General features: G+C 51.4%; 1 protein-coding gene across 1 annotated transcript in view; it reads right to left on the bottom strand.

Moving 5' to 3' along the window:
• slc22a18 (solute carrier family 22 member 18) overlaps window positions 1–25,215 on the bottom strand; it is a 65,148-nt gene that overhangs the window by 2,873 nt on the left and 37,060 nt on the right. The window contains exons 5-7 of the mRNA XM_048969762.1: window positions 1,752–1,861; window positions 1,517–1,633; window positions 1,338–1,438 (exon numbers count right to left, since the gene is read on the bottom strand). Coding sequence (XP_048825719.1) covers window positions 1,338–1,438; window positions 1,517–1,633; window positions 1,752–1,861 — 328 coding nt within the window. The remainder of the gene's footprint in view (window positions 1–1,337; window positions 1,439–1,516; window positions 1,634–1,751; window positions 1,862–25,215) is intronic.

The raw sequence follows: 25,215 nt of genomic DNA, 5'->3' as shown, positions 1-25,215 counted from the left end.
AGTACAATGTACTGTACATGCATATTCATAACCAAATTATAAGAACATCTGTGGTTATGATCAGTATAGTCTATTGTCAAGGAAGGCATTCAGGAGCCTATGGGTCCAAGGCAGGGAACATCCCAGGATGGTGCACCAACCCACCCCAGGGCACACTCACACAAGTACACCAACAGACAATCTGGTAACTCTCATCAGTCTCAGCATGTTTTTGGACTGTGGGCGAATCCAAAACAGCTGGAGGTAACCCCTTCACGACAGAGGGAGAACATGTAAGCTCCACACCCATGGGACCCAGGCAGAGACTCAAACCCAGGCCCCAAAGGTGTGAGGCAACAGTGGTAACCACTGCACCACCATGCCACCCCCATTGCCCATATATGTACATACTATCTCCTTCATATTATTTCATTTCCATTTAAAAATCAGGTTAGATATTTCCTGTACGTTATGCAAGCTAGAACAACTGCTAAAAGCAGGGATGTATAGCACAGGGTAAAACAAAACATTTAAGTGCAGTAAAGTTAAGAAAAATTTAAATGTACATAGCTATAACTATAAAGATCTTTTGTTATAAAGAATCAAACCTGTTTATATTTACTATGCCATATGCATCACTGACTTGGGTAGCACAGTTCCTTGGCCATGAATGTTTTTAGAGACTTTTCAATACTGTAATTACTGCATTTATACATCTGACTCACTGGTGTGGAACTAAAATAATATTTCAAGCTGCTGAAAAAACATGGACCACTTGAGCAATACCAGGAAGCACTTTTCAGGCTTGAAGATTTCCACCTTCTTGGCACCGGTTTAAATAAGGAAGACTGACAACTCTGATGTCATGCCAGAATGTTAGCCAGGATTTTAGTAGAAATCTGATCATGCAGCCAAAGGTGACCGGCAGTAAAGCACTTGTGGGATGGAGGTGAGACACACAGGCAGAACAGAAGCAGGAAGTATTGCTGCCAAAAATCTAAATGTTATATTGAGATAAATCGACATAATGGAAACTCAAAGCCTGGGAGAACATAAACAATACCTCAAAACAAGCAAGATCAACCTGCAGGAAAAGAAGAAGCCTGTCTGTGCACCCCTCCCTCTAAAGCCCACCTCACTATATGGTTATTCACACCCAACGGTATATGCAATTCCATTTATTAATGCTTTGATTAGTAATTATGCTGGCCATTACCAATTGATCCAGAGCTATGTAAAGCCAACAGGCTCACAACAGGCACCTACCTACTTTTCAAAGCTCCATGCTGTAGGAAAGTCTCTGTCAGAGGGTTTACAGCACATGTCCGAGGGCTCAAACGTGTTTAGGCTGCTCTTACCATTTGTATGATTCCAATGTAGGCCATGAGGTACCCAGTCTGCTCAGCCTCAAGCTGAAAGAAGTCCATGGCGATTATAGAGAACATGACCTGGAACACACCTGAGAGACAGGTTTAGGCATAAGAAAGGTGTTGACATTTTGGCTGCTATTTTGGTCTCTAAGATTTATGATCCTCACCGCCAGGCAGACCCGAAATGATCTTTACAGTGAAGATCTTCGTCACACCAGGGAAATTCACTAGCCTAGCGATCTTTGCGAGGTTGAACACCGAACCAGCTACTCCCCTTTCTGAAGGTCAAGAACAGTTAGTGCTTTTATTTATCATTGCAAATGCATCCTCGAGCAGTTAATTTTACCCTACAAAGCACAGCCAGCAGTACAGCACTTACTGGAAGAAACTGTTTACCTGAAGAATCATCATTTTCAATAGTCTGCTTTTTGGTATGTTTCGGGATGAACTTCAAAACTAGGACGAAGCTGAAAAGACTTCCAGCAGCTGCCACACAAGCTGCGAAGGTCTCCCTGAAAGAGAAAACCAGATGGATCAACACATGTTGTTCAGCTAGAGTGTGCTTATTAATATCATTCTCCATTCTGGAGACATCCATCCACATTCACTTCAGGAAAAGGTCAAGGTGATTCTGAAGACCTATATACAAGGACCTTCCAGCTATGAAAATATGACTTTACTGTTCAAAAGCGCGATCATACTAAAACTAAATAAACGCAGAAGTTTCTATGACAAGTACTGTACTCTGCTAGTATAGAAATAAACTTAGAATATTTGCATATGAAATAAATAGGTGAAAAAATACATAGTTCCCACATAGACGCAGGTTGTACAGAGATCGCCACTCCCAGAGCACATGCCAGGACTCGCTGAAGGAAGACTTCACAAGGTTCACAGAACACTGACAAAAACTTTATAGAAAGAAAATGAGTACACCTACACAAGGCCTCCATAGTTCCAATGCTATAAACAATCAGAACAAGTTAAGGGCAGCTACAAGGGCCTCTATGAGGAGGAAGCTAAGGGCAGCTACACTGGCCTCTATGAGGAGCAAGCGAAGGACAGCTATGAGGGCCCTATGAGGAGTGAGCTAAGGACAGCTATGAGGGCCGTATGAGTAGCGAGCTAAGGACAGCTATGAGGGCCTCTATGAGGAGCAAGCAAAGGACAGCTATGAGGGCCCAAAGAGGAGTAAGCTAAGAACAGCTATGAGGGCCTTATGAGGAGTGAGATAAGGACAGCTATGAGGGCCCTATGAGGTGCGCGCTAAGGACAGCTATGAGGGCCTCTATGAGGAGCAAACTAAGGACAGCTATGAGAGCCCTATGAGGAGTGACCTAAGGATAGCTATGAGGGCCCAATGAGGAGTAAGCTAAGAACAGCTATGAGGGCCTTATAAGGAGTGAGATAAGGACAGCTACAAGGGCCTCTATGAGGAGCAACCTAAGGACAGCTATGAGGGACATATAAGGAGTGAGCTAAGGACAGCTATAAGGGCCTCTATGAGGAGCAAGCTAAGGACAGCTATCAGGGCATCTATGAGGAGTGAGCTAAGGACAGCTATGATGGGCCCTATGAGGAGCAAGCTAAGGGCAGCTACAAGGGTCTCTATGAGGAGGAAGCTAAGGACAGCTATGAGGGCCCTATGAGGAGGGAGCTAAGGACAGCTATGAGGGCCTCTATGAGGAGTGAGTTAAGGACAGCTATGAGGGCCTCTATGAGGAGTGAGCAAAGTACAGTTACGAGACCCGTATGAGGAGTGAGCTAAGAACATTTGAGGGCCTTAAGAGGAGTGAGTTAAGAACAGCTACAAGGGCCTCCATGAGGAGCAAGCCAAGGACAGCTATGAGGGCCCTATGAGGAGCAAGCTAAGGACAGCTACGAAGGCATCTATGAGGAGTGAGCTAAGAACAACTATGAGGGCCTCTATGAGGAGTGAGCTAAGGACATCTATGAGGGCCTCTATGATGAGCAAGCTAAGGACAGCTATGAGGGCCCTATGAGGAGCAAGCTAAGGACAGCTACGAAGGCATCTATGAGGAGTGAGATAAGAACAACTATGAGGGCCTCTATGAGGAGTGAGCTAAGGACATCTATGAGGGCCACTATGAGGAGCAAGCTAAGGACAGCAATGAGGGCCCTATGAGGAGTGAGCTAAGGACAGCTACAAGGGCCTCTATGAGGAGCAAGGTAAGGACAGCTAGGAGAGCCCTATGAGGAGTGACCTAAGGATAGCTATGAGTGCCCAATGAGGAGTGAGCAAAGGACAGCTATGAGGGCCCTATGAGGAGGAAGCTAAGGAGAGCAACGAGGGCCCTATGACGAGCAAGCTAAGGGCAGCTACAAGGGTCTCTATGAGGAGGAAGCTAAGGACAGCTATGAGGGCCTTTATGAGAAGTGAGCTAAGGACAGCTATGAGGGCCATATAAGGAGTGAGCTAAGGACAGCTATGAGGGCCCTATGAGGAGTGAGCTAAGGAGACCTGTGAGGGCCCTATGAGGAGTGAGCTAAGGACAGCTATGAGGGCCCTATGAGGAGGAAGCTAAGGAGAGCAACGAGGGCCCCTATGAGGAGCAAGCTAAGGGCAGCTACAAGGGTCTCTATGAGGAGGAAGCTAAGGACAGCTATGAGGGCCTCTATGAGTAGTGAGCTAAGGACAGCTATGAGGGCCATATAAAGAGTGAGCTAAGGACAGCTATGAGGGCCCTATGAGGAGTGAGCTAAAAATATCTATGAGTGCCATAAGAGGGGTGAGTTAAGAACAGCTACAAGGGCCTCTATGAGGAGCAAGCTGAGGACAGCTATGAGGGCCCTATAAGGAGGAAGCTAAGGACAGCTATGAGGGCCCTAAGAGGAGGGAGCTAAGGACAGCTACGAGACCCCTATGAGGAGCAAGCTAAGGAGACCTGAGAGGGCCCTATGAGGAGTGAGCTAAGAACATCTGTGAGAGCCCTAAGAGGAGTGAGTTAAGAACAGCTACAAGGGCCTCCATGAGGAGCAAGCAAAGGACAGCTATGAGGGCCATATAAGGAGTGAGCTAAGTACAGCTATGAGGGCCCTATGAGGAGTGAGCTAAAAATATCTATGAGGGCCATAAGAGGGGTGAGTTAAGAACAGCTACAAGGGCCTCTATGAGGAGCAAGCTAAGGACAGCTATGAGGGCCCTATGAGGAGTGACCTAAGGACAGCTATGAGGGCCCAATGAGGAGTGAGCTACGAACGGCAATGAGGGCCCTATGATGAGTGAGCTAAGGACAGCTATGAGGGCATCTATGAGGAGTGAGCTAAGGACAGCAATGAGGGCCTCTATGAGGAGCAAGCTAAGGACATCTTTGAGGGCGATATAAGGAGTGAGCTAAGGACAGCTATAAGGGCCTCTATGAGGACCAAGCTAAGGACAGCTATCAGAGACTCTATGAGGAGTGAGCTAAGGGCAGCTATGATGGGCTCTATGAGGAGTGAGCTAAGGACAGCTACAAAGGCTTATATGAGGAGCAAGGTAAGGACAGCTATGAGGGCCCTATGAGGAGTGAGTGTAGGACAGTTACAAGGGCCTCTATGAGGGGTGAGCAAAGGACACCTACGAGACCCCTATGAGGAGCAAGCTAAGGACACCTACGAGACCCCTATGAGGAGCAAGCTAAGGACAGCTACGAGGGCATCTATGAGGAGCAAGCTAAGGAGACCTGTGAGGGCCCAATGAGGAGTGAGCTAAGAACATCTGTGAGGGCCCTAAGAGGAGTGAATAAAGAACAGCTACAAGGGCCTCCATGAGGAGCAAGCTACGGACAGCTATGAGGGCCCTATGAGGAGCAAGCTAAGGACAGCTATGAGGGCCTCTATGAGGAGCAAGCTAAGGACAGCTATCAGGGCCTAAATGAGGAGCAAGCTAAGGATAGCTATAAGGGCCCTATGAGGAGTGAGCTAAGGACAGATACAGGGGCTTCTATGAGGAGCAAGCTAAGGACAGCTATGAGGGCCTCTATGAGGAGCAAGGTAAGGACAGCTATATGAGCCTCTATGAGGAGCAAGCTAAGGACAGCTATGAGGGCCTCATGAGGAGCAAGCTAAGGACAGCTATGAGGGCCATATGAGGAGCAAGCTAAGGACAGCTATAAGGGCCTCTATGAGGAGCAAGCTAAGGACAGCTATGAGAGCCCCATGAGGAGCAAGCTAAGGGCAGTTATGAGGGCCTCTATGAGGAGTGAGCTAAGAACAGCTACGAGGGCCCTATGAGGAGCAAGCTAAGGACAGGTATGAGGGCCTCTATGAGGAGTGAGCTAAGAACAGCTACGAGGGCCCTATGAGGAGCAAGCTAAGGACAGCTACGAGGGCCTCTATGAGGAGTGAGCTAAGGAGAGGTATAAGGGCCTCTATGAGGAGCAAGCTAAGGACAGCTATGAAGGCCTTATGAGGAGTAAGCTAAGGACAGCTATGAGGGTACTATGAGGAGCAAGCTAAGGACAGCTCTGAGGGCCCTATGAGGAGCAAGCTAAGGATAGCTACGAGGGCCCTATGAGGAGCAAGCTAAGGGCACTTACAAGGGCTTCTATGAGGAGCAAGCTAAGGACAGCTACAAGGGCCTCTATGAGGAGAATGCTAAGGACAGCTACAAGGGCCCTATGAGGAGCAAGCTAAGGACAGCTACGAGTCCCCTTTGAGGAGAAAGCTAAGGACAGCTATGAGGGCCCAATGAGGAGTGAGCAAAGGGCAGCAACAAGCGCTAAATGAGGAGTGAGCTAAGGGCAACTATAAGGGCCTCTATGAGGAGTGAGCTTAGGACAGCTATGAGGACCCCATGAGGAGCAAGCTAAGGGCAGTTATGAGGGCCTCTATGAGGAGTGAGCTAAGGGCAACTATAAGGGCCTCTATGAGGAGTGAGCTTAGGACAGCTATGAGGACCCCATGAGGAGCAAGCTAAGGGCAGTTATGAGGGCCTCTATGAGGAGTGAGCTAAGAACAGCTACGAGGGCCCTATGAGGAGCAAGCTAAGGAGAGGTATGAGGGCCTCTATGAGGAGTGAGCTAAGAACAGCTACGAGGGCCCTATGAGGAGCAAGCTAAGGACAGCTATGAGGGCCTCTATGAGGAGTGAGCTAAGAACAGCTACAAGGGCCCTATGAGGAGCAAGCTAAGGGCACTTACAAGGGCCTCTATGAGGAGCAAGCTAAGGACAGCTATGAGGGTACTATGAGGAGCAAGCTAAGGACAGCTCTAAGGGCCCTATGAGGAGCAAGCAAATGATAGCTACGAGGGCCCTATGAGGAGCAAGCTAAGGGCACTTACAAGGGCTTCTATGAGGAGCAAGCAAAGGACAGCTACAAGGGCCTCTATGAGGAGAAAGCTAAGGACAGCTACAAGGGCCCTATGAGGAGCAAGCTAAGGACAGCTACGAGTCCCCTTTGAGGAGCAAGCTTAGGACAGCTATGAGGTCCCAATGAGGAGTGAGCAAAGGGCAGCAATAAGGGCCAAATGAGGAGTGAGCTAAGGGCAGCTATAAGGGCCTCTATGAGGAGTGAGCTTAGGACAGCTAGGAGGGCACTATGAGGAGTGAGCTAAGAACATATATGAGGGCCCTATAGGGAGCAAGCTAAGGACAGCTATTAGGGCCTCTATGAGGAGCAAGCTAAGGACAGCTATGAGGGCCTTATGAGGAGTAAGCTAAGGACAGCTATGACGGCCTCTATGAGGAGTGAGCTAAGGACAGCTACGAGGGCCTTATGAGGAGGAAGCTAAGGAGAGCTATGAGGGCCCTATGAGGAGGAAGCTAAGAACAGCTACGAGGGCCGTATGAGGAGGAAGCTAAGGAGAGCTACAAGGGTCTCTATGTGGAGAGAGCTAAGGACATCTATGAGGGCCCTATGAGGAGAAAGCTAAGGACAGCTATGAGGGCCCTGTGAGGAGTGACCTATGGACAGCTATGAGGGCCCAATGAGGAGTGAGCTACAAACGGCAATGAGGCCCCTATGATGAGTGAGCTAAGGACAGCAATGAGGGCATCTATGAGGAGCAACCTAAGGACAGCTACGAGGACCCTATGAGGAGGAGGCTAAGGAGAGCTACGAGGGCCTCTATGAGGAGTGAGCTAAGGGCAGCTATGAGGGCCTCTATGCGGAGCAAGCTAAGGACAGCTACAAGGGCCTCCATGAGGAGTGAGCTAAGGACAGCTACAAGGGTCCTATGAGGAGAAAGCTAAGAACAGCTCTGAGGGCCATATGAGGAGCAAGCTAAGGTCAGCTACAAGGGCCTCTATGAGGAGCAAGCTAAGGACAGCTATGAGGGCCCAATGAGTAGTGAGCTAAGGGCAGCTTTAAGGGCCTATATGAGGAGCAAGCTAAGGACAGCTACAAGGGTCTCTATGAGGAGTGAGCTAAGGACAGCTACAAGGGCCTCTATGAGGAACAAGCTAAAGACACCTACGAGGGCCCCATGAGGAGGAAGCTAAGGAGAGCTATGAGGGCCTCTATGAGGAGTGAGCTAAGGGCAGCAATGAGGGCCTCTATGAGGAGCAAGCTAAGGACAGCAATGAGGGCCTCTATGAGGAGCAAGCTAAGGACAGCTATGAGGGCTTCTATGAGGAGTGAGCTTAGGGCAGCTATGAGGGCCCTATGAGGAGTGAGCTAAGGACAGCTATGAGGGCCTCTATGAGGAGTGAGCTAAGGACAGCTAGGAGGGCACTATGAGGAGTGAGCTAAGAACATCTATGAGGGCCCTGTGAGGAGCAAGCTAAGGACAGCTATGAGGGCCTCTATGAGGAGCAAGCTAAGGACAGCTATGAGGGCCTTATGAGGAATAAGCTAAGGACAGATACAAGGGCCTCTATGAGGAGCAAGCTAAGGAGAGCTATGAGGGCCTCTATGAGGAGTGAGTTAAGGGCAGCTATGAGGGCCTCTATGCGGAGCAAGCTAAGGACAGCAACAAGGGCCTCCATGATGAGTGAGCTGAGGTCAGCTACAAGGGCCCTATGAGGAGCAAGCTAAGGACAGCTACGAGTCCCCTTTGAGGAGCAAGCTTAGGACAGCTATGAGGGCCCAATGAGGAGTGAGCAAAGGGCAGCAATAAGGGCCAAATGAGGAGTGAGCTAAGGGCAGCTATAAGGGCCTCTATGAGGAGTGAGCTGAGGACAGCTAGGAGGGCACTATGAGGAGTGAGCTAAGAACATATATGAGGGCCCTATAGGGAGCAAGCTAAGGACAGCTATTAGGGCCTCTATGAGGAGCAAGCTAAGGACAGCTACGAGTCCCCTATGAGGAGTGAGCTAAGGACAGCTATGAGGGCCTCTATGAGGAGTCAGCTAAGGGTAGCTACAAGGGCCTCTATGAGGAGAAAGCTAAGGACAGCTATGAGGGCCCTGTGAGGAGTGACCTATGGACAGCTATGAGGGCCCAATGAGGAGTGAGCTACAAACGGCAATGAGGCCCCTATGATGAGTGAGCTAAGGACAGCAATGAGGGCATCTATGAGGAGCAACCTAAGGACAGCTACGAGGACCCTATGAGGAGGAGGCTAAGGAGAGCTACGAGGGCCTCTATGAGGAGTGAGCTAAGGGCAGCTATGAGGGCCTCTATGCGGAGCAAGCTAAGGACAGCTACAAGGGCCTCCATGAGGAGTGAGCTAAGGACAGCTACAAGGGTCCTATGAGGAGCAAGCTAAGAACAGCTCTGAGGGCCATATGAGGAGCAAGCTAAGGTCAGCTACGAGGGCCTCTATGAGGAGCAAGCTAAGGACAGCTATGAGGGCCCAATGAGTAGTGAGCTAAGGGCAGCTTTAAGGGCCTATATGAGGAGCAAGCTAAGGACAGCTACAAGGGTCTCTATGAGGAGTGAGCTAAGGACAGCTACAAGGGCCTCTATGAGGAACAAGCTAAAGACACCTACGAGGGCCCCATGAGGAGGAAGCTAAGGAGAGCTATGAGGGCCTCTATGAGGAGTGAGCTAAGGGCAGCAATGAGGGCCTCTATGAGGAGCAAGCTAAGGACAGCAATGAGGGCCTCTATGAGGAGCAAGCTAAGGACAGCTATGAGGGCTTCTATGAGGAGTGAGCTTAGGGCAGCTATGAGGGCCCTATGAGGAGTGAGCTAAGGACAGCTAGGAGGGCACTATGAGGAGTGAGCTAAGAACATCTATGAGGGCCCTGTGAGGAGCAAGCTAAGGACAGCTAAAAGGGCCTCTATGAGGAGCAAGCTAAGGACAGCTATGAGGGCCTTATGAGGAATAAGCTAAGGACAGCTACAAGGGCCTCTATGAGGAGCAAGCTAAGGAGAGCTATGAGGGCCTCTATGAGGAGTGAGTTAAGGGCAGCTATGAGGGCCTCTATGCGGAGCAAGCTAAGGACAGCAACAAGGGCCTCCATGATGAGTGAGCTGAGGTCAGCTACAAGGGCCCTACGAGGAGCAAGCTAAGGACAGCTACGAGTCCCCTTTGAGGAGCAAGCTTAGGACAGCTATGAGGGCCCAATGAGGAGTGAGCAAAGGGCAGCAATAAGGGCCAAATGAGGAGTGAGCTAAGGGCAGCTATAAGGGCCTCTATGAGGAGTGAGCTTAGGACAGCTAGGAGGGCACTATGAGGAGTGAGCTAAGAACATATATGAGGGCCCTATAGGGAGCAAGCTAAGGACAGCTATAAGGGCCTCTATGAGGAGCAAGCTAAGGACAGCTATGAGGGCCTTATGAGGAGTAAGCTAAGGACAGCTATGACGGCCTCTATGAGGAGTGAGCTGAGGACAGCTACGAGGGCCTTATGAGGAGGAAGCTAAGGAGAGCTATGAGGGCCCTATGAGGAGGAAGCTAAGAACAGCTACGAGGGCCGTATGAGGAGGAAGCTAAGGAGAGCTACAAGGATCTCTATGTGGAGAGAGCTAAGGACATCTATGAGGGCCCTATGAGGAGAAAGCTAAGGACAGCTATGAGGGCCCTGTGAGGAGTGACCTATGGACAGCTATGAGGGCCCAATGAGGAGTGAGCTACAAACGGCAATGAGGCCCCTATGATGAGTGAGCTAAGGACAGCAATGAGGGCATCTATGAGGAGCAACCTAACGACAGCTACGAGGACCCTATGAGGCTAAGGAGAGCTACGAGGGCCTCTATGAGGAGTGAGCTAAGGGCAGCTATGAGGGCCTCTATGCGGAGCAAGCTAAGGACAGCTACAAGGGCCTCCATGAGGAGTGAGCTAAGGACAGCTACATGGGTCCTATGAGGAGCAAGCTAAGAACAGCTCTGAGGGCCATATGAGGAGCAAGCTAAGGTCAGCTACAAGGGCCTCTATGAGGAGCAAGCTAAGGACAGCTATGAGGGCCCAATGAGTAGTGAGCTAAGGGCAGCTTTAAGGGCCTATATGAGGAGCAAGCTAAGGACAGCTACAATGGTCTCTATGAGGAGTGAGCTAAGGACAGCTACAAGGGCCTCTATGAGGAACAAGCTAAAGACACCTACGAGGGCCCCATGAGGAGGAAGCTAAGGAGAGCTATGAGGGCCTCTATGAGGAGTGAGCTAAGGGCAGCAATGAGGGACTCTATGAGGAGCAAGCTAAGGACAGCTATGAGGGCTTCTATGAGGAGTGAGCTTAGGGCAGCTATGAGGGCCCTATGAGGAGTGAGCTAAGGACAGCTATGAGGGCACTATGAGGAGTGAGCTAAGAACATCTATGAGGGCCCTGTGAGGAGCAAGCTAAGGACAGCTATAAGGGCCTCTATGAGGAGCAAGCTAAGGACAGCTATGAGGGCCTTATGAGGAATAAGCTAAGGACAGCTACAAGGGCCTCTATGAGGAGCAAGCTAAGGAGAGCTATGAGGGCCTCTATGAGGAGTGAGTTAAGGGCAGCTATGAGGGCCTCTATGCGGAGCAAGCTAAGGACAGCAACAAGGGCCTCCATGATGAGTGAGCTAAGGTCAGCCACAAGGGTCCTATGAGGAGCAAGCTAAGAACAGCTCTGATGGCCCTATGAGGAGCAAACTAAGGGCAGCTACAAGGGCCTCTATGAGGAGCAAGCTAAGGACAGCTACAGGGGCCCTATGAGGAGCAAGCTAAGGGCAGCTATGAGGCCCTCTATGAGGAGTGAGCTAAGGGCAGCTATGAGGGCCTCTATGAGGAGCAAGCTAAGGACAGCTACGAGGGCCCTATGAGGAGCGAGCTAAGGACAGCTATGAGGGCCCTATGAGGAGCAAGCTAAGGGCAGCTACAAGGGCCTCTATGAGGAGCAAGCTAAGGACAGCTACAAGGGCCCTATGATGAGAAAGCTAAGGGCAGCTATAAGGGCCTCTATGAGGAGTGAGATAAGGACAGCTACGAGTCCCCTATGAGGAGTGAGCTAAGGACAGCTATGAGGGCCTCTATGAGGAGTCAGCTAAGGGTAGCTACAAGGGCCTCTATGAGGAGCAAGCTAAGGACAGCCACAAGGGCCTCTATGAGGAGAAAGATAAGGACAACTATGATGGCCTGAATGAGGAGCAAGCTAAGGACAGCTACGGGGGCCCTATGAGGAGCAAGCTAAGGGAAGCTATGAGGGCCCAATGAGGAGGAAGCTAAGGACAGCTATGAGGGCCTCTATGAGGAGTGAGCTAAGAACAGCTATGAGGGTCTCTATGAGGAGTGAGCTAAGGGTAGCTATGAGGGCTTCTATGAGGAGTGAGGTAAGGACAGGTATAAGGGCATCTATGAGGAGCAAGCTAAGGACAGCTATGAAGGCCTTTTGAGGAGTAAGCTAAGGACAGCTATGAGGGTACTATGAGGAGCAAGCTAAGGACAGCTCTGAGGGCCCTATGAGAAGCAAGCTAAGGACACCTACAAGGGCTTCTATGAGGAGCAAGCTAAGGACAGCTACGAGGGCCCTATGAGGAGCAAGCTAAGGACAGCTACGAGGCCCTCTATGAGGAGCAAGCTAAGGACAACTATGACGGCCTCGATGAGGAGCAAGCTAAGGGCAGCTACAAGGGCCTCTATGAGGAGCAAGCTAAGGACAGCTACAAGGGCCCTATGAGGAGCAAGCTAAGGGCAGCTATGAGGGCCTCTATGAGGAGCAAGCTAAGGACAGCTATGAGGGCCTCTATGAGGAGCAAGATAAGGACAGCTATATGAGCCTCTATCAGGAGCAAGCTAAGGACAGCTATTTGAGTCTCTATCAGGAGCAAGCTAAGGACAGCTATGAGGGCCTTATGAGGAGCAAGCTAAGGACAGCTATGAGGGCCATATGAGGAGCAAGCTAAGGACAGCTATAAGGGCCTCTATGAGGAGCAAGCTAAGGACAGCTATGAGGGCCCCATGAGGAGCAAGCTAAGGACAGGTATGAGGGCCTCTATGAGGAGTGAGCTAAGAACAGCTACGAGGGCCCTATGAGGAGCAAGCTAAGGACAAGTATGAGGGCCTCTATGAGGAGTGAGCTAAGAACAGCTACGAGGGCCCTATGAGGAGCAAGCCATGGACAGCTATGAGGGCCTCTATGAGGAGTGAGCTAAGAACAGCTACAAGGGCCCTATGAGGAGCAAGTTAAGGGTAGCTACGAGGGCCTCTATGAGGAGTGAGCTAAGGACAGGTATAAGGGCCTCTATGAGGAGCAAGCTAAGGACAGCTATGAAAGCCTTATGAGGAGTATGCTAAGAACAGCTATGAGGGTACTATGAGGAGCAAGCTAAGGACAGCTCTGAGGGCCCTATGAGGAGCAAGCTAAGGATAGCTACGAGGGCCCTATGAGGAGCAAGCTAAGGGCACTTACAAGGGCTTCTATGAGGAGCAAGCTAAGGACAGCTACGAGGGCCCTATGAGGAACAAGTTAAGGACAGCTACGAGGGCCCTATGAGGAGCAAGCTAAGGACAGCTATGAGGCCCTCTATGAGGAGCAAGCTAAGGACAACTATGACGGCCTCGATGAGGAGCAAGCTAAGGACAGCTACGAGGGCCTCTATGAGGAGAAAGCTAAGGACAGCTACAAGGGCCCTATGAGGAGCAAGCTAAGGACAGCTACGAGTCCCCTATGAGGAGCAAGCTAAGGACAGCTATGAGGGCCCAATGAGGAGTGAGCAAAGGGCAGCTATAAGGGCCAAATGAGGAGTGAGCTAAGGGCAGCTATAAGGGCCTCTATGAGGAGTGAGCTAAGGGCAGCAATGAGGGCCTCTATGAGGAGCAAGCTAAGGACAGCAATGAGGGCCTCTATGAGGAGCAAGCTAAGGACAGCTATGAGGGCTTCTATGAGGAGTGAGCTTAGGGCAGCTATGAGGGCCCTATGAGGAGTGAGCTAAGGACAGCTATGAGGGCCTCTATGAGGAGTGAGCTAAGGACAGCTAGGAGGGCACTAAGAGGAGTGAGCTAAGAACATCTATGAGGGCCCTGTGAGGAGCAAGCTAAGGACAGCTATAAGGGCCTCTATGAGGAGAAAGCTAAGGACAGCTATGAGGGCCTTATGAGGAATAAGCTAAGGACAGCTACAAGGGCCTCTATGAGGAGCAAGCTAAGGAGAGCTATGAGGGCCTCTATGAGGAGTGAGTTGAGGGCAGCTATGAGGGCCTCTATGCGGAGCAAGCTAAGGACAGCAAGAAGGGCCTCCATGATGAGTGAGCTGAGGTCAGCTACAAGGGCCCTATGAGGAGCAAGCTAAGGACAGCTACGAGTCCCCTTTGAGGAGCAAGCTTAGGACAGCTATGAGGGCCCAATGAGGAGTGAGCAAAGGGCAGCAATAAGGGCCAAATGAGGAGTGAGCTAAAGGCAGCTATAAGGGCCTCTATGAGGAGTGAGCTTAGGACAGCTAGGAGGGCACTATGAGGAGTGAGCTAAGAACATATATGAGGGCCCTATAGGGAGCAAGCTAAGGACAGCTATAAGGGCCTCTATGAGGAGCAAGCTAAGGACAGCTATGAGGGCCTTATGAGGAGTAAGCTAAGGACAGCTATGACGGCCTCTATGAGGAGTGAGCTAAGGACAGCTACGAGGGCCTTATGAGGAGGAAGCTAAGGAGAGCTATGAGGGCCCTATGAGGAGGAAGCTAAGGAGAGCTACAAGGGTCTCTATGTGGAGAGAGCTAAGGACATCTATGAGGGCCCTATGAGGAGAAAGCTAAGGACAGCTATGAGGGCCCTGTGAGGAGTGACCTATGGACAGCTATGAGGGCCCAATGAGGAGTGAGCTACAAACGGCAATGAGGCCCCTATGATGAGTGAGCTAAGGACAGCAATGAGGGTATCTATGAGGAGCAACCTAAGGACAGCTACAAGGACCCTATGAGGAGGAGGCTAAGGAGAGCTACGAGGGCCTCTATGAGGAGTGAGCTAAGGGCAGCTATGAGGGCCTCTATGCGGAGCAAGCTAAGGACAGCTACAAGGGCCTCCATGAGGAGTGAGCTAAAGACAGCTACATGGGTCCTATGAGGAGCAAGCTAAGAACAGCTCTGAGGGCCATATGAGGAGCAAGCTAAGGTCAGCTACAAGGGCCTCTATGAGGAGCAAGGTAAGGACAGCTATGAGGGCCCAATGAGTAGTGAGCTAAGGGCAGCTTTAAGGGCCTATATGAGGAGCAAGCTAAGGACAGCTACAAGGGTCTCTATGAGGAGTGAGCTAAGGACAGCTACAAGGGCCTCTATGAGGAACAAGCTAAAGACACCTACGAGGGCCCCATGAGGAGGAAGCTAAGGAGAGCTATGAGGGCCTCTATGAGGAGTGAGCTAAGGGCAGCAATGAGGGCCTCTATGAGGAGCAAGCTAAGGACAGCAATGAGGGCCTCTATGAGGAGCAAGCTAAGGACAGCTATGAGGGCTTCTATGAGGAGTGAGCTTAGGACAGCTATGAGGGCCCTATGAGGAGTGAGCTAAGGACAGCTATGAGGGCCTCTATGAGGAGTGAGCTAAGGACAGCTAGGAGGGCACTATGAGGAGTGAGCTAAGAACATCTATGAGGGCCCTGTGAGGAGCAAGCTAAGGACAGCTATAAGGGCCTCTATGAGGAGCAAGCTAAGGACAGCTATGAGGGCCTAATGAGGAATAAGCTAAGGACAGCTACAAGGGCCTCTATGAGGAGCAAGCTAAGGAGAGCTATGAGGGCCTCTATGAGGAGTGAGTTAAGGGCAGCTATGAGGGCCTCTATGCGGAGCAAGCTAAGGACAGCAACAAGGGCCTCCATGATGAGTGAGCTAAGGTCAGCTACAAGGGTCCTATGAGGAGCAAGCTAAGAACAGCTTTGATGGCCCTATGAGGAGCAAACTAAGGGCAGCTACAAGGGCCTCTATGAGGAGCAAGCTAAGGACAGCTACAGGGGCCCTATGAGGAGCAAGCTAAGGGCAGCTATGAGGCCCTCTATGAGGAGTGAGCTAAGGGCAGCTATGAGGGCCTCTACGAGGAGCAAGCTGAGGACAGCTACGAGGGCCCTATGAGGAGCAAGCTAAGGACAGCTATGAGGGCCCTATGAGGAGCAAGCTAAGGGCAGCTACAAGGGCCTCTATGAGGAGCAAGCTAAGGACAGCTACAAGGGCCCTATGATGAGAAAGCTAAGGGCAGCTATAAGGGCCTCTATGAGGAGTGAGATAAGGACAGCTACGAGTCCCCTATGAGGAGTGAGCTAAGGACAGCTATGAGGGCCTCTATGAGGAGTCAGCTAAGGGTAGCTACAAGGGCCTCTATGAGGAGCAAGCTAAGGACAGCCACAAGGGCCTCTATGAGGAGAAAGATAAGGACAACTATGATGGCCTGTATGAGGAGCAAGCTAAAGACAGCTACGGGGGCCCTATGAGGAGCAAGCTAAGGGAAGCTATGAGGGCCCAATGAGGAGGAAGCTAAGGAGAGCTATGAGGGCCCTATGAGGAGCAAGCTAAGGACAGCTATGAGGGCCTCTATGAGGAGTGAGCTAAGAACAGCTATGAGGGTCTCTATGAGGAGTGAGCTAAGGGTAGCTATGAGGGCTTCTATGAGGAGTGAGGTAAGGACAGGTATAACGGCATCTATGAGGAGCAAGCTAAGGACAGCTATGAAGGCCTTTTGAGGAGTAAGCTAAGGACAGCTATGAGGGTACTATGAGGAGCAAGCTAAGGACAGCTCTGAGGGCCCTATGAGAAGCAAGCTAAGGACACCTACGAGGGCCCTATGAGGAGCAAGCTAAGGGCACTTACAAGGGCTTCTATGAGGAGCAAGCTAAGGACAGCTACGAGGGCCCTATGAGGAGCAAGCTAAGGACAGCTACGAGGCCCTCTATGAGGAGCAAGCTAAGGACAACTATGACGGCCTCGATGAGGAGCAAGCTAAGGGCAGCTACAAGGGCCTCTATGAGGAGCAAGCTAAGGACAGCTACAAGGGCCCTATGAGGAGCAAGCTAAGGGCAGCTATGAGGGCCTCTATGAGGAGCAAGCTAAGGACAGCTATATGAGCCTCTATCAGGAGCAAGCTAAGGACAGCTATATGAGCCTCTATCAGGAGCAAGCTAAGGACAGCTATGAGGGCCTTATGAGGAGCAAGCTAAGGACAGCTATGAGGGCCATATGAGGAGCAAGCTAAGAACAGCTACGAGGGCCCTATGAGGAGCAAGCTAAGGACAAGTATGAGGGCCTCTATGAGGAGTGAGCTAAGAACAGCTACGAGGGCCCTATGAGGAGCAAGCCATGGACAGCTATGAGGGCCTCTATGAGGAGTGAGCTAAGAACAGCTACAAGGGCCCTATGAGGAGCAAGTTAAGGGTAGCTACGAGGGCCTCTATGAGGAGTGAGCTAAGGACAGGTATAAGGGCCTCTATGAGGAGCAAGCTAAGGACAGCTATGAAAGCCTTATGAGGAGTATGCTAAGGACAGCTATGAGGGTACTATGAGGAGCAAGCTAAGGACAGCTCTGAGGGCCCTATGAGGAGAAAGCTAAGGACAGCTCTGAGGGCCCTATGAGGAGCAAGCTAAGAACAGCTCTGATGGCCCTATGAGGAGCAAACTAAGGGCAGCTACAAGGGCCTCTATGAGGAGCAAGCTAAGGACAGCTACAGGGGCCCTATGAGGAGCAAGCTAAGGGCAGCTATGAGGCCCTCTATGAGGAGTGAGCTAAGGGCAGCTATGAGGGCCTCTACGAGGAGCAAGCTAAGGACAGCTACGAGGGCCCTATGAGGAGCAAGCTAAGGACAGCTATGAGGGCCCTATGAGGAGCAAGCTAAGGGCAGCTACAAGGGCCTCTATGAGGAGCAAGCTAAGGACAGCTACAAGGGCCCTATGATGAGAAAGCTAAGGGCAGCTATAAGGGCCTCTATGAGGAGTCAGCTAAGGGTAGCTACAAGGGCCTCTATGAGGAGCAAGCTAAGGACAGCCACAAGGGCCTCTATGAGGAGAAAGATAAGGACAACTATGATGGCCTGTATGAGGAGCAAGCTAAGGACAGCTACGGGGGCCCTATGAGGAGCAAGCTAAGGGAAGTTATGAGGGCCCAATGAGGAGGAAGCTAAGGAGAGCTATGAGGGCCCTATGAGGAGCAAGCTAAGGACAGCTATGAGGGCCTCTATGAGGAGTGAGCTAAGAACAGCTATGAGGGTCTCTATGAGGAGTGAGCTAAGGGTAGCTATGAGGGCCTCTATGAGGAGTGAGCTAAGGACAGGTATAAGGGCCTCTATGAGGAGCAAGCTAAGGACAGCTATGAAAGCCTTATGAGGAGTATGCTAAGGACAGCTATGAGGGTACTATGAGGAGCAAGCTAAGGACAGCTCTGAGGGCCCTATGAGGAGCAAGCTAAGGACAGCTCTGAGGGCCCTATGAGGAGCAAGCTAAGAACAGCTCTGATGGCCCTATGAGGAGCAAACTAAGGGCAGCTACAAGGGCCTCTATGAGGAGCAAGCTAAGGACAGCTACAGGGGCCCTATGAGGAGCAAGCTAAGGGCAGCTATGAGGCCCTCTATGAGGAGTGAGCTAAGGGCAGCTATGAGGGCCTCTACGAGGAGCAAGCTAAGGACAGCTACGAGGGCCCTATGAGGAGCAAGCTAAGGACAGCTATGAGGGCCCTATGAGGAGCAAGCTAAGGGCAGCTACAAGGGCCTCTATGAGGAGCAAGCTAAGGACAGCTACAAGGGCCCTATGATGAGAAAGCTAAGGGCAGCTATAAGGGCCTCTTTGAGGAGTGAGATAAGGACAGCTACGAGTCCCCTATGAGGAGTGAGCTAAGGACAGCTATGAGGGCCTCTATGAGGAGTCAGCTAAGGGTAGCTACAAGGGCCTCTATGAGGAGCAAGCTAAGGACAGCCACAAGGGCCTCTATGAGGAGAAAGATAAGGACAACTATGATGGCCTGTATGAGGAGCAAGCTAAGGACAGCTACGGGGGCCCTATGAGGAGCAAGCTAAGGGAAGCTATGAGGGCCCAATGAGGAGGAAGCTAAGGAGAGCTATGAGGGCCCTATGAGGAGCAAGCTAAGGACAGCTATGTGGGCCTCTATGAGGAGTGAGCTAAGAACAGCTATGAGGGTCTCTATGAGGAGTGAGCTAAGGGTAGCTATGAGGGCTTCTATGAGGAGTGAGGTAAGGACAGGTATAACGGCATCTATGAGGAGCAAGCTAAGGACAGCTATGAAGGCCTTTTGAGGAGTAAGCTAAGGACAGCTATGAGGGTACTATGAGGAGCAAGCTAAGGACAGCTCTGAGGGCCCTATGAGAAGCAAGCTAAGGACACCTACGAGGGCCCTATGAGGAGCAAGCTAAGGGCACTTACAAGGGCTTCTATGAGGAGCAAGCTAAGGACAGCTACGAGGGCCCTATGAGGAGCAAGCTAAGGACAGCTACGAGGCCCTCTATGAGGAGCAAGCTAAGGACAACTATGACGGCCTCGATGAGGAGCAAGCTAAGGGCAGCTACAAGGGCCTCTATGAGGAGCAAGCTAAGGACAGCTACAAGGGCCCTATGAGGAGCAAGCTAAGGGCAGCTATGAGGGCCTCTATGAGGAGCAAGCTAAGGACAGCTATATGAGCCTCTATCAGGAGCAAGCTAAGGACAGCTATGAGGGCCTTATGAGGAGCAAGCTAAGGACAGCTATGAGGGCCATATGAGGAGCAAGCTAAGAACAGCTACGAGGGCCCTATGAGGAGCAACCTAAGGACAAGTATGAGGGCCTCTATGAGGAGTGAGCTAAGAACAGCTACGAGGGCCCTATGAGGAGCAAGCCATGGACAGCTATGAGGGCCTCTATGAGGAGTGAGCTAAGAACAGCTACAAGGGCCCTATGAGGAGCAAGTTAAGGGTAGCTACGAGGGCCTCTATGAGGAGTGAGCTAAGGACAGGTATAAGGGCCTCTATGAGGAGCAAGCTAAGGACAGCTATGAAAGCCTTATGAGGAGTATGCTAAGGACAGCTATGAGGGTACTATGAGGAGCAAGCTAAGGACAGCTCTGAGGGCCCTATGAGGAGCAAGCTAAGGACAGCTCTGAGGGCCCTATGAGGAGCAAGCTAAGAACAGCTCTGATGGCCCTATGAGGAGCAAACTAAGGGCAGCTACAAGGGCCTCTATGAGGAGCAAGCTAAGGACAGCTACAGGGGCCCTATGAGGAGCAAGCTAAGGGCAGCTATGAGGCCCTCTATGAGGAGTGAGCTAAGGGCAGCTATGAGGGCCTCTACGAGGAGCAAGCTAAGGACAGCTACGAGGGCCCTATGAGGAGCAAGCTAAGGACAGCTATGAGGGCCCTATGAGGAGCAAGCTAAGGGCAGCTACAAGGGCCTCTATGAGGAGCAAGCTAAGGACAGCTACAAGGGCCCTATGATGAGAAAGCTAAGGGCAGCTATAAGGGCCTCTATGAGGAGTCAGCTAAGGGTAGCTACAAGGGCCTCTATGAGGAGCAAGCTAAGGACAGCCACAAGGGCCTCTATGAGGAGAAAGATAAGGACAACTATGATGGCCTGTATGAGGAGCAAGCTAAGGACAGCTACGGGGGCCCTATGAGGAGCAAGCTAAGGGAAGTTATGAGGGCCCAATGAGGAGGAAGCTAAGGAGAGCTATGAGGGCCCTATGAGGAGCAAGCTAAGGACAGCTATGAGGGCCTCTATGAGGAGTGAGCTAAGAACAGCTATGAGGGTCTCTATGAGGAGTGAGCTAAGGGTAGCTATGAGGGCCTCTATGAGGAGTGAGCTAAGGACAGGTATAAGGGCCTCTATGAGGAGCAAGCTAAGGACAGCTATGAAAGCCTTATGAGGAGTATGCTAAGGACAGCTATGAGGGTACTATGAGGAGCAAGCTAAGGACAGCTCTGAGGGCCCTATGAGGAGCAAACTAAGGACAGCTCTGAGGGCCCTATGAGGAGCAAGCTAAGAACAGCTCTGATGGCCCTATGAGGAGCAAACTAAGGGCAGCTACAAGGGCCTCTATGAGGAGCAAGCTAAGGACAGCTACAGGGGCCCTATGAGGAGCAAGCTAAGGGCAGCTATGAGGCCCTCTATGAGGAGTGAGCTAAGGGCAGCTATGAGGGCCTCTACGAGGAGCAAGCTAAGGACAGCTACGAGGGCCCTATGAGGAGCAAGCTAAGGACAGCTATGAGGGCCCTATGAGGAGCAAGCTAAGGGCAGCTACAAGGGCCTCTATGAGGAGCAAGCTAAGGACAGCTACAAGGGCCCTATGATGAGAAAGCTAAGGGCAGCTATAAGGGCCTCTTTGAGGAGTGAGATAAGGACAGCTACGAGTCCCCTATGAGGAGTGAGCTAAGGACAGCTATGAGGGCCTCTATGAGGAGTCAGCTAAGGGTAGCTACAAGGGCCTCTATGAGGAGCAAGCTAAGGACAGCCACAAGGGCCTCTATGAGGAGAAAGATAAGGACAACTATGATGGCCTGTATGAGGAGCAAGCTAAGGACAGCTACGGGGGCCCTATGAGGAGCAAGCTAAGGGAAGCTATGAGGGCCCAATGAGGAGGAAGCTAAGGAGAGCTATGAGGGCCCTATGAGGAGCAAGCTAAGGACAGCTATGTGGGCCTCTATGAGGAGTGAGCTAAGAACAGCTATGAGGGTCTCTATGAGGAGTGAGCTAAGGGTAGCTATGAGGGCTTCTATGAGGAGTGAGGTAAGGACAGGTATAACGGCATCTATGAGGAGCAAGCTAAGGACAGCTATGAAGGCCTTTTGAGGAGTAAGCTAAGGACAGCTATGAGGGTACTATGAGGAGCAAGCTAAGGACAGCTCTGAGGGCCCTATGAGAAGCAAGCTAAGGACACCTACGAGGGCCCTATGAGGAGCAAGCTAAGGGCACTTACAAGGGCTTCTATGAGGAGCAAGCTAAGGACAGCTACGAGGGCCCTATGAGGAGCAAGCTAAGGACAGCTACGAGGCCCTCTATGAGGAGCAAGCTAAGGACAACTATGACGGCCTCGATGAGGAGCAAGCTAAGGGCAGCTACAAGGGCCTCTATGAGGAGCAAGCTAAGGACAGCTACAAGGGCCCTATGAGGAGCAAGCTAAGGGCAGCTATGAGGGCCTCTATGAGGAGCAAGCTAAGGACAGCTATATGAGCCTCTATCAGGAGCAAGCTAAGGACAGCTATGAGGGCCTTATGAGGAGCAAGCTAAGGACAGCTATGAGGGCCATATGAGGAGCAAGCTAAGAACAGCTACGAGGGCCCTATGAGGAGCAAGCTAAGGACAAGTATGAGGGCCTCTATGAGGAGTGAGCTAAGAACAGCTACGAGGGCCCTATGAGGAGCAAGCCATGGACAGCTATGAGGGCCTCTATGAGGAGTGAGCTACGAACAGCTACAAGGGCCCTATGAGGAGCAAGTTAAGGGTAGCTACGAGGGCCTCTATGAGGAGTGAGCTAAGGACAGGTATAAGGGCCTCTATGAGGAGCAAGCTAAGGACAGCTATGAAAGCCTTATGAGGAGTATGCTAAGGACAGCTATGAGGGTACTATGAGGAGCAAGCTAAGGACAGCTCTGAGTGCCCTATGAGGAGCAAGCTAAGGACAGCTCTGAGGGCCCTATGAGGAGCAAGCTAAGGATAGCTACGAGGGCCCTATGAGGAGCAAGCTAAGGGCACTTACAAGGGCTTCTATGAGGAGCAAGCTAAGGACAGCTACGAGGGCCCTATGAGGAGCAAGTTAAGGACAGCTACGAGGGCCCTATGAGGAGCAAGCTAAGGACAGCTACAAGGGCCTCTATGAGGAGCAAGCTAAGGGCAGCTACAAGGGCCTCTATGAGGAGAAAGCTAAGGACAGCTACAAGGGCCCTATGAGGAGCAAGCTAAGGACAGCTACGAGTCCCCTATGAGGAGCAAGCTAAGGACAGCTATGAGGGCCCAATGAGGAGTGAGCAAAGGGCAGCCATAAGGGCCAAATGAGGAGTGAGCTAAGGGCAGCTATAAGGGCCTCTATGAGGAGTGAGCTTAGGACAGCTAGGATGGCACTATGAGGAGTGAGCTAAGAACATATATGAGGGCCCCATAGGGAGCAAGCTAAGGACAGCTATGAGGGCCCTATGAGGAGCAAGCTAAGAACAGCTACGAGGGCCTCATGAGGAGGAAGCTAAGGAGAGCTACAAGGGCCTCTATGTGGAGTGAGCTAAGGACATCTATGAGGGCCCTATGAGGAGAAAGCTAAGGACAGCTACGAGGGCCTCATGAGGAGGAAGCTAAGGAGAGCTACAAGGGCCTCTATGTGGAGTGAGCTAAGGACATCTATGAGGGCCCTATGAGGAGAAAGCTGAGGACAGCTATGAGGGCCCTGTGAGGAGTGACCAATGGACAGCTATGAGGGCCCAATGAGGAGTGAGCTACAAACGGCAATGAGGCCCCTATGATGAGTGAGCTAAGGACAGCTATGAGGGCATCTATGAGGAATGAGCTAAGGACAGCTATGAGGGCATCTATGAGGAAGAAGCTAAGGACAGCTAAGAGGGCCCTATGAGGAGGAGGCTAAGGAGAGCTACGAGGGCCTCTATGAGGAGTGAGCTAAGGGCAACTATGAGGGCCTCTATGAGGAGTAAGCTAAGGACAGCTACAAGGGCCTCTATGAGGAGCAAGCTAAGGACAGCAACAAGGGCCTCCATGATGAGTGAGCTGAGGTCAGCTACAAGGGCCCTATGAGGAGCAAGCTAAGGACAGCTACGAGTCCCCTTTGAGGAGCAAGCTTAGGACAGCTATGAGGGCCCAATGAGGAGTGAGCAAAGGGCAGCAATAAGGGCCAAATGAGGAGTGAGCTAAGGACAGCTATAAGGGCCTCTATGAGGAGTAAGCTAAGGACAGCTATGACGGCCTCTATGAGGAGTGAGCTAAGGACAGCTACGAGGGCCTTATGAGGAGGAAGCTAAGGAGAGCTATGAGGGCCCTATGAGGAGGAAGCTAAGGACATCTATGAGGGCCCTATGAAAAGAAAGCTAAGGACAGCTATGAGGGCCCTGTGAGGAGTGACCTATGGACAGCTATGAGGGCCCAATGAGGAGTGAGCTACAAACGGCAATGAGGCCCCTATGATGAGTGAGCTAAGGACAGCAATGAGGGCATCTATGAGGAGCAACCTAAGGACAGCTACGAGGACCCTATGAGGAGGAGGCTAAGGAGAGCTACGAGGGCCTCTATGAGGAGTGAGCTAAGGGCAGCTATGAGGGCCTCTATGCGGAGCAAGCTAAGGACAGCTACAAGGGCCTCCATGAGGAGTGAGCTAAGGACAGCTACATGGGTCCTATGAGGAGCAAGCTAAGAACAGCTCTGAGGGCCATATGAGGAGCAAGCTAAGGTCAGCTACAAGGGCCTCTATGAGGAGCAAGCTATGGACAGCTATGAGGGCCCAATGAGTAGTGAGCTAAGGGCAGCTTTAAGGGCCTATATGAGGAGCAAGCTAAGGACAGCTACAAGGGTCTCTATGAGGAGTGAGCTAAGGACAGCTACGAGGGCCCCATGAGGAGGAAGCTAAGGAGAGCTATGAGGGCCTCTATGAGGAGTGAGCTAAGGGCAGCAATGAGGGCCTCTATGAGGAGCAAGCTAAGGACAGCAATGAGGGCCTCTATGAGGAGCAAGCTAAGGACAGCTATGAGGGCTTCTATGAGGAGTGAGCTAAGGACAGCTAGGAGGGCACTATGAGGAGTGAGCTAAGAACATCTATGAGGGCCCTGTGAGGAGCAAGCTAAGGACAGCTATAAGGGCCTCTATGAGGAGCAAGCTAAGGACAGCTATGAGGGCCTTATGAGGAATAAGCTAAGGACAGCTACAAGGGCCTCTATGAGGAGCAAGCTAAGGAGAGCTATGAGGGCCTCTATGAGGAGTGAGTTAAGGGCAGCTATGAGGGCCTCTATGCGGAGCAAGCTAAGGACAGCAACAAGGGCCTCCATGATGAGTGAGCTAAGGTCAGCTACAAGGGTCCTATGAGGAGCAAGCTAAGAACAGCTCTGATGGCCCTATGAGGAGCAAACTAAGGGCAGCTACAAGGGCCTCTATGAGGAGCAAGCTAAGGGCAGCTATGAGGCCCTCTATGAGGAGTGAGCTAAGGGCAGCTATGAGGGCCTCTACGAGGAGCAAGCTATGGACGGCTACGAGGGCCCTATGAGGAGCAAGCTAAGGACAGCTATGAGGGCCCTATGAGGAGCAAGTTAAGGGCAGCTACAAGGGCCTCTATGAGGAGCAAGCTAAGGACAGCTACAAGGGCCCTATGATGAGAAAGCTAAGGGCAGCTATAAGGGCCTCTATGAGGAGTGAGATAAGGACAGCTACGAGTCCCCTATGAGGAGTGAGCTAAGGACAGCTATGAGGGCCTCTATGAGGAGTCAGCTAAGGGTAGCTACAAGGGCCTCTATGAGGAGCAAGCTAAGGACAGCCACAAGGGCCTCTATGAGGAGAAAGATAAGGACAACTATGATGGCCTGTATGAGGAGCAAGCTAAGGACAGCTACGGGGGCCCTATGAGGAGCAAGCTAAGGGAAGCTATGAGGGCCCAATGAGGAGGAAGCTAAGGAGAGCTATGAGGGCCCTATGAGGAGCAAG

The sequence above is a fragment of the Brienomyrus brachyistius genome, chromosome 11 (assembly GCF_023856365.1).
Source record: "Brienomyrus brachyistius isolate T26 chromosome 11, BBRACH_0.4, whole genome shotgun sequence".
NCBI lineage: Eukaryota > Metazoa > Chordata > Actinopteri > Osteoglossiformes > Mormyridae > Brienomyrus > Brienomyrus brachyistius.
The sequence above is the reverse complement of the archived record's forward strand: the minus strand, read 5'-3'. Positions and strand labels throughout refer to the sequence as shown.